The sequence below is a fragment of the Cygnus olor genome, chromosome 1 (assembly GCF_009769625.2).
Source record: "Cygnus olor isolate bCygOlo1 chromosome 1, bCygOlo1.pri.v2, whole genome shotgun sequence".
Taxonomy (NCBI): domain Eukaryota; kingdom Metazoa; phylum Chordata; class Aves; order Anseriformes; family Anatidae; genus Cygnus; species Cygnus olor.
Genome location: NC_049169.1, coordinates 192,015,562 through 192,028,401, shown reverse-complemented (window position 1 = coordinate 192,028,401; position 12,840 = coordinate 192,015,562). Strand labels below are relative to the sequence as shown.

Here is a 12,840-nt window from a genome sequence, read left to right as displayed (position 1 = left end):
TGCAAGGGTTTGGCTGGAGTGTTTGTGAGTAATGCAGCTGTCAGAGTGAGCCAAGAAGCACTGCACATCACAGGCATGCTGCTCTCCTGGGCCACTTGCAGACATATAAATATACAAAGAAACTAGAGGAACAATATTCAACTTCACTGAGTCCATTCTAGTCTACAAAATCCTTATTTTACAGATAAGCAAACCCAGACCCTTCAAAAGCCCTGAAGGAAATCGTGCTCAGTCTGTGCTTGTTGCCAGTCCTTCCTTGTCTCAGAAACACTTTTTCCCAGGACATTAGTTCTCAAGAGGAAGAGAAGGAGGGAAAGAAGGTTCTGCTCATTCCTGTTTGTCTCAGAGTCTTTTTGAATGATCTTGTTCTTAGGCTCTTAAAACCTTCTTGTGCTCAGGTAGACTATTTTATTGTGCTTCAGCAGCAAGTAGAAACCGGCTTGTTGGCAGGTTCTTTGTGGCCAAGCCTTTCCTCCTGAAGTGCTTTGTCATTTGTTTGCAATGTGCTTGCAGGCAGGGAAGAACAGTTGAAAGGTGCAATTTGTTTTTGCTTCTGTAATTGTGAACTTTAAAACCAAGATTCCTCTCTGCCATGGGGTCCAACTGAAACCAATGGAAACAAGCCTGGTGACCTCGGCGGGCTTCGGATCAGGTCAGGCTATCTGAATCTGAAATTCCTAGTTTTTCTTTGTAAAACTGAATATGAACAGCCATTAATTCAGAGGGTTACCTCTCCCTGTGAATAAGGTTTACAGAATCAGGACTCAGAGGTATATGCAACTCTTCTTTTAAACTAAAATGACATTGAATATACTTTAACGCTTCTACCACAAATTAAGAATTAAACTTGTGTTTCAGAATCTTTATGATGATTTCCTGCAAACCAAGTTCAATGAAAACCTGTGCTTTAGCGAGTTATCTTAATTTTAATTATTTGCCCAACAAAAATGCAAAAGCTTTGCTAGAAGCTCTCTTCTTCAGCTTTACTGTGCAAAGCTGCTCCCTACTGTTCTCCCTGCTCGGTGCTATGCTTGGTGTAGAATTAATTGCTCCATGCAATGAAGCTTACACAAAGCAGACTCTTCAGTGAGAAATATCTTCTGATAGTCTAGACAAAAATTAAATTTTCATTTGCACCTCTGGCATTATTCTAAATTCCTCCATGTCTTTGTTGTCACTGTTCTTTGAGAAATAACTGGTCATTGTATCCTGATTTATTTTCCTCCCTGACAACTTACACAGACAAGGTTATTTTAATCTTTTCCCCATACCAATCTCTCCACCTCCTTACCTGCCTCATTTTTTCCTTCACTCTTTCAAGTTTTTCACCGTTTCAAAAATTAAAGTTTTATTTCCTTCCAGAGAAATATTGTTACAGTTTAGGAAAAGGTAATTTTAGGAAAAGTTTCTCTTTTGGTTAAGGATTTTAAGCAATGTTTACATTAGTTTCACATACACACAGGCACACACACATGTAAACGTTATCTATTAACTCCTTGGCTTTTTATGGATAAATTGCTACTCAAGCTCAAAAACATTTGCCATCAGAATAAACACTATTTACTTCAGAAAAGCAAGAGGTTATTTGTTAAACATTTTCACTTACATATACATATGTATCTAGTTTGTGACAACAGAGTCTAAGATTAGAAGTATGTATGACTATTACTACCACAACTGATAATAATATAAAACCATGAACTGAAATCTGCTGCAAATTGCTATTTTCACTGCGGCACCTGTCTTCCCCAGGCCATGTCCAAGTTGTCTAATGTCAGATTGCAATCCGTTGCAATCTATACTATTCTTATCAGTATTACCTTAGAAGCCAGCTAAGCAACAGACACATAACACCAACATGCTGAAAACACGATTAAATAGCATTTCTCTTCCAGAACAAATAAAACTTACATATCAGAAAAGAGTAAGAACGAATTCAAGAACATCGATCACCTCTGAAACAAATATGATCCAACATTTGGCTATCTTCAAACTAGGGTTACAAACCTTTTATTAGCATCTCCTGTATCTCCACATACGCATATTCTGTTTTGCAGCATCCATAATTTATTCTCACAGCAAAACACCACCACAGCTGATGAAAGTGTCTTTCCAGCACAAAAAGGACCCTCTAAACAGCCATTGATGCCTAGCTAGTTAAAAGCTTCTGCCAGGTAGACTTACTTACAGGATTTACACTGCTGCCTCCTATTGCACTTCACTAACTCTCCAGAATAACTCTACCTGGTGAGAGGCAGATTATTTCAGTGCTTTGTCTATGCATCAAGCAAACCACATGCCACGGCAACACCTAAAAGAGGGTGGGGGAAGTTTTCGACAGAGAGGCGTGACTAGAAAATGTGGCAATCAGCTCAGTTACACGTCAGGACGGACTTGTTTATTTTTCAAGCTGTGCGCTGTAAAAAACTAAAGGCACAGGAATCTAAAATAGGGTAGATTTTCTGTAGAAAAGCAAGGTAAATACCTGTTACAAGTGCTGATGAAGCGAGCATGCACGATTTTTAATTTTTTTTATTTTTTTTTTTAAGTAAAAAATCACTCCAATGCTTAGGCTCTAGAGCAAAGACTGCACCTTTTTCAGCTGCCTTGCAGCACGCCAATACGAAGAGCCCTGGAGATCTGACTCTCCGGTACCAAGGCGCCCCTTGGCAAGGGACTCGCTGGCCCCGTGCCCTGCGTGCCCGCAGCCTTGTGCCATTACCCAGCATACAAGGCATTACCCTGTCACAGGACAAAGGACAAAGGAGGGAGCAGATCACACAGACAGGTGTCAGTGTTAAAACTTTGCAAATGGTGGTTTGTTTGTTTGTTTTCCCTATGCTGCATTGCTATGTAGAAGAATTGTTACCAGCAAACAGCCACCAAGTTAAACTTGCAGCCTCTATTCCAACCTCTCCTTACATCTCTTGCTTTGATACAAACACTATACAATTGCAAGCTGCTGTGCTACAAAATCTGGTTATCCCACTAATCACCATTTCTTCAGAGGCTTGCGCTCCCTTTCTTTGTTCACTGGAGCTGTTCCTTGTCTCAGTGCCACTCAGTGACACCCAGGAGCCCCAGGCAGGGACCAGAAAACCAGCCCAACACCCTCAAACAGCGTGAAAAGCAGCATTTTGTGCCAAATGTCTTGCAGGTTCATACTTAGATTTGACGTTACTGCACAATGCCCCTTCTCCCACGGTTGCTAGCTGAAGCATTACCCTAAGCTGTACACAAAAATAGTAGTATTTTATTCAGGTGCTGACGGCACCTAGAAAAAGGGACGACACTGGACAAAATTAGGAAATAGCAGACAGCACGTCAAGCCTGAGTGCAGCCCCTCTATCCTCTCAGCAGTAGCTTTACCCCTGTGAACAGTGAGGGAGAAGGATGCTCTTTGAACATCACAGCTCCCGTGCTGCCGATGAGCCCATCCTTGGTACCACTCCAGTTGGAACCAAAGCCCTGACGAAGCACCAAAGACAAAAGCATCGGGAACCGCCCAGTTTGGCTGGCTACAGCTAAGCTCCAGGCCCAGCTCTAAGCTGCCTCTGGGCTAGAAACAGTGGGAACTGCTGCAGTAGAGCTGCCTGCGGCCCATACTCCTTGCCACGGCCTGGGAAACCGATGCTTCCCTGTTATATCACTGCTATAGGGCACCAGATCCCCATGCACCGTACATCTCCTCCTCCTGCAGAGGAATTAAGCAGAGTGCAGCCACTGCTAGGTCTAGGGGCCGTAATACAGCTAAAACCTCTATGCAAAACCTGAACAAAACAGATTCAGCCGAGAGACGTTAGCTATTACTTGCCACTTAATCCTTATTCTTCTGACACACAACAGATAATCTCTCATTACGTTACCAAGTAAAATGGCGACCTTCCTGGTAAGGTGAAAAGCAAAAGACTGGAAAATTAATCTTAAATTAAATTAATTTTTCTAAACAAAATATAGGACAACTTACAGACTTTTAAAAGTTAGAAATAATGTATATTTTTATTATAGCTCACCGTGGTTGCTTCTGAGTTTGGTTTTTCCTTGATTTTCTAAAGGAGAAAAGCCAAGCAAAAGGTGACCTGAATCCCAGAAAGGAAGCTGAAGTGTTCTTTTGTGCTTGAGGATTTGTGCGGGATGACATTTTAAATTCTTTATGATCTAAAAATATTATAAAAATTTGATTTGCTTCACGTTCTTATTAAAAGCAGTATTAAAGCGTACATTAAACATTATGCTTTCACAGTTCTCTTTTGCTTACCTTTTATACCAGTAAAATCCAATTTTTTACATTTTTGGACAGAGTATGTGACGTGCTGCTTTCTAATGACTAACTAGAAGGCTAAGAGAAAGATAAACAGGTCTAAAGTTTCAAAAAGTACTCTTGTTTTTGGGTGGCACATGTGAGATAAAGGAGGCTGCTTTTCAGAAAGTAATCAGCAATCAACAATTTGAAAACCAGAAACATTTTAAAATAAAGGTAAACATTTGAAAATTGAGGCAACCACAATCATTAGTCACTTTCTTTCCGCTTTTACAAGCAATATAAATATTAGAACCCTAAATGTACAACGGTTTAATGGACTGCAGTGTAACTACCTAACAGGAATTCAGTACTGTGTATCATGCAATTCCTTGTGATGGGATTTCTTGGGCCACTCCAATGCACCAGTGTACATCTTCTGCTGTAAACTGCCTATCAGAACTGCTATTTTAAATGCCCTATATCATGAATGATTCTCTGGGAAGGTTATGATTTGATTTCTTCAACTGTAACAAGCCATTGGGAATAAACCCAGGCTGCCTGTAGAAGCAGCTGGCAATCACTGGGAATTGCTCACAGGTTAGGGAAAAGAACTGCAGGGTCTGCTACTAAAATATGCCACAGGAAACTAAAGGACATAAGGAAACAAGGATTCGCCCAGGTATAAGGCACTGCATTTTTTTTTCCTGTTTAAAACATCTTGTCTGAAACAACACAACAGCCTGAAAATGGCTTATCCAATGACCATAGGAGAAAGCAAAAAAACAGAAATGGAAGCAAAATGTCGCCAATAGAAACAGCATGAGGCAGTATTTTGGATCTAGTCCAACATGAAATGAATATGTCACGTGACTTAAATCTTGTGTGTAATCGCTTTCACGTCAGTGACAATCACCACGTATTATGAAATGCCGCATCCTTTACCCCTTTCAGAGCTTAACCTCTTGGTGTCATTGTTTGACCTGACAATGAAGGTGACATCAGGAGAGTCCTATCAGTGCTCTGCCACAGCCAGGATGGTCTAGGGATGTAGGCAGAGCAAGACTCGCGGGTAGAAGTAGTACCTTTTGTTAAACCAACCCATACAGTTGGAAATACCAGAGAAGCCTTTGAGGCATACAACCCCTTCTTCAGATCTGAAATAAAAAGAGCAGCTTTCAAAGTTAAATACCACTGAACAATCACACAGAGCTTAGTTAGCTAATGCATCAATTAGACCACCTCTGAAAGAGAAAAATAGTAGATAGCGGTGGACTAGCAGGGATGCTGGGGTGTAAACAGGCAGGAAAGAGAGAGGTATCTAGAGAGAAAGGAAAGAGAGAGGTTCTGTGGAGGGCTGTAGTTTCACAAAATTTTTTAGTCTTTCACTTTTCTTTTGAAATCCGGTTCTTTTCAAATGGTTCTTCTACTTGCTACGAGGCTCCAATAGGAAGAGCTCAGTGGAAAATGTGCAGGAATGTGAATGGAATAAAAGCACGTATCGTGCATGAAAACTACCTGGAAGGAAGATGAAAAAGACAACGCAGATGCTGTGTTTGGTCGAGTTACCATGGTTTTTGTGTGTGTGCATTTTGGATGGGCAACACCACCTGCGAAATGAGATCTCTAGCCATTGCTTCTCAGCCAGCCCAGCTTTCCAGGCTGTATCCCCTGCCCTGATAATCAGCACTGGTGTGCCTTTTACCCAGTGCTACCAGGAAAAGTTGTTTGCCAATACAGCCTCTCACCCAAACCCAGACTACCTACTTATTCCAAATGTCATTTAGGTGCTTTTAGTTTCTTTAAGAAAACCAGGTAAGGCTGAAACAGATTTTGTACAAAATCAACTGGGAAACCACCGCTACATTCACTGTAGTCAAAGCAATTATGGAATGAGAATATTGCAGATTTTCTATTGTGACTCACAGTTCTACTTTCAACAGAATCCGCTTAAAGACACATGCTCATTTTGAAAATGTATTTTTGGCAAAACTTCGACGTGAAAAAAAACTCAATGCCATGTCAGAAACTCCTTAGCCATTAAATTCTGAAATGCTCTAAGACGTTGGTTTGGTGACCATATAGGTAAGGAACTGGGAAAATGCAACTTACTGGTCTTTTTGCTGTTCCTTAGCTGATGCTCTAATGGTGGCTTTAGCATTGTATTGACATCAGTGTTATTCTGAAATTTTTTTCTTTGTATTTCTTCAAACCATTCTCCAGTCACCCCTTGCAGACTTGTTTCAGACTTCTTTCTCTCCAGAAGTTTTCTAGAAAGGAGAAAAAAAATCAATACAATTTATTTTTAAGCCACTTGAGATACTGCAGGTATATTATTAGTACTCTTCTTGTTTTTTTTTTTTTGTTGTTTAAGTATTTAAAGTATATTTCTACATGTAGTATGTCTGAAAAGAAAATACAGTGGGACGTGGTATATTCAGAGCAATCACATGAAAGACTCTTGTGAGAGCAGAGCTCTCCAGCTTAACAATGAGATTGTGTGACTAGCTTAACTGGACTACTCATATGCTTGCATTATTCTCTGCCTCAAAGCACATCCTTCTTCCTTGCAAAATGAGGTAATAATTCATAAGCATTATAAAACTAATTGAAAGTAAGATTAGGTTCAGGCAATAATCGAATTAAAATAAATAATACTGTAACAAAGCAATTCTTAAAATATTTATCCACTCATTTAAGCAGTAGCAGTAATGAGATTATTCCGACTTTCACGAGGAAGCTCACTGGAGCCCACCACACGCTTTCTCTGTAAAGAGAAAAAGTAAATACTGTGTTCAGCTAATAGGTATACACGCAACATGTCCAACAAGTTTATCACATTTTCCTCTTTCCTTGCTGCATAGTGATCCTGTCTGTGCTTAATATGTATGTAAGCAGCTAGCAATGATTATGGATGTTCTACCATGCAGATGGGAGGACTGAACAAGGTACACACATGTGGCTTCAAATGAAGAAGCTGCTTAGTAGCAGGTTCAGTTTTTATACCAAGAGGTCACAGGATTGTACTGTTTATGTGGACATAAAAGAATAATGTACACTTGCAAAGAAGTCCGGATAGTGCAACTTACTTGTTTTCAAATTACATTACACAAGTGCCTAAAGTACAAATTTAAATGTGGCAAATCCACACCCCAGCCTACTCTGATGGCAACACAGCAAGACTTTGTGCACAGCCTGGAGATGTAATACCAATGTTTTACCGAGGCACTCACGTAAATCTTCTGTCTTAACCTGTGGTAAAACCCATGTCCAGGAACAGAGACATATGTTTATTCTCTCAGTGTATCAGTTAGCAACTTGAATAAAAACTCCCTTTCTCTCATTGAAACAACATCACAAAACAAACTTGAAATTAAATGTCTAGCCTGGAAATAGATGTACGTCCATCTGGCATTGATACAGACTGTATTGTCCACACCAGCACCTACTGTTCATCTGGTGGCCTCTGAAGAATAGGAGGGCAAGAAAGACACATTTTTGCTAAATGAGTATTGCTCTTGAAGAAGATCAACAGACACATGCACGAGCGCTTGACATTTCAAATAAACTTATTACAAAGGCAAAAATGTTAATCATCACAGATATTGCCGCACTGTGGGAATGATTAAGCACAACGAACGCCATCTGCAGCACGGAAAACAGCCTAGCAGTAATACAAAACAGGAGGAGGAGATGAACAAAGTGCTCTCGGAGGAGGAGATGAACGAAGTGCTCTCGTGCTCCAATTTCATGACCTCACTCACGTGGCCCTAGCAAAGGGGACCCAAGGCCTGAGGAGGAGCGAAGTGCACAGAGCCAGGCCTGCGGTGTGTGTGGGGCGGCTGCAGGCAGAGTTATGGCCTGCAGAAGGGGCGCGTGGCCTTGCTGCTGAAGTCTTGGATGTGGAGACCAGCTCCTACAACCCAACCCGCCTCTTGCAGTCCTTTAAAACAACCCGAATTAACTGTTTTCCTCGCCAACCTAAGAAGCAATGAAGTAATTTAGGGCAGACAGCCTGTATGTCCGTACAGCTGTGGGATCTGGCTGGTTGGAGGACACCAGCCCTGCGCAGGCCGGATGGGTGCGATCGCGTTTAGCAGGGTGACACCTCACGGTAACAGCCAAAAACACACCCGCGTTCCCTGCATAACCTTCCAGTATTGCTTTCCCAGGCAAGTTCTCCAGTACTCACTGTGGGGAATTCCTAAATCATTTATATACAAATATCTATTTGCTTTAAATGTGTGCCTTGTGGATAGAAGAAAAAAAATAGTAAAAAACACTTACTCTAGCATCTACCATATCAGGCATTGCATGAACGTGCCTACGACTGAAAGATATATTAAAAATTTTGCTCAAACCCTGCCATTAACATTTAAACATTGTAAATCTTTACTGGTACATGTTTGGCATTATCTCTACTCGCTGTGTGTGCATGTGCTGCTTTTTAATTGTGCTGCCATCCCCAGCTCATGAACTAAGTCCTTTAAATTGCTTGTGCGTATTTGTACTTACACGCAGATGCACACCCACACATGGAACCCTACACATATACAGTTACGTGAGTATAGAATAATATTTATATATTTGTAACTGCAGTATCATACAACTATTAAATATTTCTCATTTGCAATGGCTCCCAGCCAAACCACATCATTTCACTATATACCTGCTCTGTCACGTCTGCATGCCCCCTCACGGTACCAACGAACGATGGCTGTGAACTGCAAGGGAAGCCCGTCTCGAGAAACAATTACAACAGAAGATGGTATCTGCACTCGGAGTTGCAATGAACTTGCCTTTGAGGCAGTGCTATTGTTACTTGGATTGCAAATTATATATTGAGACACTGCTCCGTAGGAGTGTCAAAACACCTAAATACCCTCTAAACCAAATACATTAATCCTACTTCCCTGTCTGCTCCATCCATCCATCCTTCCTCCTCTTTTCTTTCCTGGACACTCTGAGCCACTTACCCCTGGGAGGACACAGCCCCGTTGTGCCTGGCACCACTACCGTCAGCTGCTGCAGGATTAAAGGCAGCTCCGTTCCTGGTACACATGGAGCCTGTGCCACAAACCAGGGCAGGCAGCGATCCAGCATGGCCTCACAGACTGTACCTCTTTAACTTTTCCCATCAATTATCCTACACATCTAAACTAACGAATCACTTGGGAGCAATTCCTTTGCGGTGTTTTTCAAAACATCTCTTCCTTCTTGGCATAAGCATGTCCCAGAATTTCTTACACAGACTCCTCCAGGGAAAAGCTAACCTATATGGTTGTATGCGTTAGACTTTCATGTGGGTTATCACAAATATTGTCAAAAGATCTGCACCCTCCCCCTGTCACTTCCTGCTAGGATAGTAAGGAGCTTTAATTGCTACCGTAAGAGGAAAAGTATTTTCTCTGTCATCTTCATATTGAACACAGAGCAGAAGACAAATGCATAAGGCAAACTGGGTTGCCAAATAGGAGATCTGGGGACATCTCTGCTGTTCGCAGGGACCAGGGAACTCAATGCCACTTTTGTCAAAGCAGAAGCTGCTGTTTCAGTTGAAGCAGGATTTGGCACTAAGCAGCTCTTACCATACACCTCACGAGAGAACTGAGCACGAGGAATTGCGCCAGGCCAGACGGTAAGCAGAGCAGGGTTTGCTCATCAGATCAAAGTTCTCAGTGTCTGGGAAGACAAAGCTGAAAGGACTGCACATAAAACCTGTGCCGAAAGCATTAGGTAACAGCTACATCAGGGCAATTCATCTGCAAAAACAGCCACCTAAAACAAGCTTGTGTCTTTACTTTGTTCATATTCCTCACTTTGTCAGCGAGAAAAGGCTAAGATGCTGAAAAACAGTGCCTGAAGAACCAGTTCTTTCCCAACATTTTGCTTCAACTTTACCACCTTCCCACTGCTGTGTGCATTATGCCACACGGTTGAACTGTGCATCTTTATCATTTACACGGCCAGTTAATTTTCTAGAAGACTATGTCTGTTATCGCAGCAATGGATAGTTCTATAAAGTATACGCAAGAATATTTTCTTATATTTCACTTTGACAAAATTGTCATTTAAAGGCATTCTTTCAGGTTGCCACCTTATTTAAAAAAAGAGAGAAAGAAGTATTACTGACCAGGTCAGACAACCACAGCTGAAGTAAATAAATAAGCTATTATCCACCATATCACATATAACAGCAAAAAACCCCACGATATTCTGGTTTTCACAGTGCCAGTGAAGCTTCTGTATCAGGTTAATCCTATCAGGAAGAGAAATAAGCATAGAGAGCTCAGATACTTTTTCCTAGTATGTCAGACAGACAGTTGGCTCATTTTCTAAGGCATTATTCATTCTCTGTAGCTGGTATTTTTTTACTCATGTTAAAGCAATCTTTTGTTTATTTTTCTTTCTTACTGTTTTCTATTTGGCTAATGTCAATAAAGCAAGTCATCTTCATTATTATATGTAAAACAGTATACACAAGTACGTGAATCAGAGAGGTAAACTGACTCCAATGTTTTGGTTGCACACACTACAAGGCAGTCCAAGCTGAAAAGCCACTTGTTTTTCATTTGGCCTTTGTATTTGTAGAATTAAGCCTTCTCTGGAAAACCAAGGCCTCCTCTAATTTGATTAACAAAATGTTGCATTGGCAATAACGCTGGAATCTAACCTGCTAGGTCAATGTAAATCAACCAGATTGCATTTTCTCTTCTTCCCAAACACTTGTTTTCTTACGAAGTCTTCATAGTTTTTATTAACATTAGTGCTGCTGCTATTTTTTTAAATTATATACTGATTTAGTAAAGCCCATTACCACACTAAGTTGCCTTCAGAAAACATATTAGTCTGAGTATCTGACCAATAAAACTAAATATAAGTAAGGGCAAAGGTACATGCCACAACAAGGAAGACCGGAGAGTGTGTTGGTTTGGCATCTCTTTCTAACCATGCCCCAAATTCCAACAAATCTAATGGCTTGACTTTCACTATGTTTAACAGGCTGCTGGAGAGTCACCTAGTGGTGACACTGCTGGATGGAAAGGAGTAACTGGAAGTGCCAGGAAAGGTTCACCTTAAGGACAGGGGAAATCTTTCACAGCCCAACATTGAACTACATGGGATATGTTTTCAATCCCACTTTCCCTGATGTATCAAGTTGACAGCTCAGAATTATCCCTAAATATTGAGACTCTGAAAATGTGCAAAACCAGAAGGAAATGAGGAGAAAGTGAAAAGGGAAATAATCTTCTCTCTAGCTTTTCTACCCAAACTGCACATTTTAGGAGACAGAAGCCCTGTAGACACAAGTAGGGTTACTTAAGCAGACAGCCGCAAACAGCACATCATTTTGTCCCCAGAACACTTTACTGACAAGAGACACCAGAGCCACACATTAAGTCTTGCTATGAGTGTCATGGGTACAGACTAGGAATACATGCATTAAAGGCAGAAAACCTTTTCTGCCCTTACTGAAGTCCCACCCTGTCTGCTCATAGGAAAGTCCTTCCATTCCTACCTCTCTTCTTTTTAATTAAAACGTAGGAAAAAACACAAAATGTGACCCAGGAATCTTCTTTAATTCATTACTATAGTTATATTTGTAAAATTCTTGTGGCGCTTCTCAAAGCTTCAGAGCTCCCAGCAAAGGAATAATCAGCAGCATCCCATATCATTTAAGTGCCAGAATATCCATGAGACAAAACAAAGAGCAGCGCTCTATTCAGTGGTTTTATTCCTTATATTAAAGCTGATCACCTGCTCTAAGAAAGCCTAAAGTAGTGGCAAAGTGTACATTGATTACACTCAACCCACAAAGACAGGGAGATTATCAGCATGCATGGAACATTACAATTGGACTCCCACTGTGTGCTGAACACTTCTTTCCACTCTAATTCACGACGTCTTTTGTGTCTACACTCTTTAACTTGAGCATCCTATGCACAGTGGCTAAAAGTTACCTCTGTTTTTTTTTTTTTTTCCCCAAAGCATTAAGTTCTTATATGACACTACACACAGTGAATACACTGCAGACTTCTTGTTCTAGCTGCTGTTTTCCTTCACTGAGTCCAACACTCCATTTCTGCTTGAAGCTTTTGTCCCTTGGCGAGAGCACAGTGACACCTTCCTTTGGAGCAAAAAATTACAAAATCTTGTAAGGAGCTGCCAGTGGCAGTTACAGGGGCAAGGACGGGCATTCTCATGCTGACCACATACATACCTTCCCTCTGCTCTGGCAGATCAGAAACAGAAGTTCTCAACTAAAGCTCAGAAATCCAGAGCTCAGTGACTGTCTTCATAACATTCACTTTTTAAAGCACGGAGCACTGTGAACCTAGATCATGGGAACTGAGGACTGAGGGTGTATTAATCATCTATCTCAAGCTTTAACAGAGGCTCAGAACATTGCTTTTAACAATAAAGCTTTTTTTTTTAGCAGCTGTCCTGGGTTTACAGTGAAAATATTATTTTAGCCCTACCGGAAGAAATAGAAGAGGCTGTAAGTATACAACTTTTGAGTTTATAAATATTTAGAATATGAAAGCTTTTAGTCCTTTAGTCAACAAAAGTGAATGAGGTCAAAAGCTACTGGTAATGTC

At 40.9% G+C, this 12,840-nt stretch overlaps 1 protein-coding gene across 2 annotated transcripts in view; it reads right to left on the bottom strand.

Annotated features, from left to right (window-relative positions):
• Nucleotides 1-12,840, bottom strand: part of EXPH5 (exophilin 5) — a 35,201-nt gene that overhangs the window by 11,785 nt on the left and 10,576 nt on the right. The window contains exons 2-3 of one of the 2 annotated variants that reach the window (XM_040544090.1): nucleotides 6,353-6,510; nucleotides 4,014-4,158 (exon numbers count right to left, since the gene is read on the bottom strand). In XM_040544090.1, coding sequence (XP_040400024.1) covers nucleotides 4,014-4,158; nucleotides 6,353-6,510 — 303 coding nt within the window. Of the gene's footprint in view, nucleotides 1-2,007; nucleotides 2,480-4,013; nucleotides 4,159-6,352; nucleotides 6,511-12,840 lie in introns of those variants that run through there. The other variant, XM_040544092.1, reaches the window with a different exon arrangement.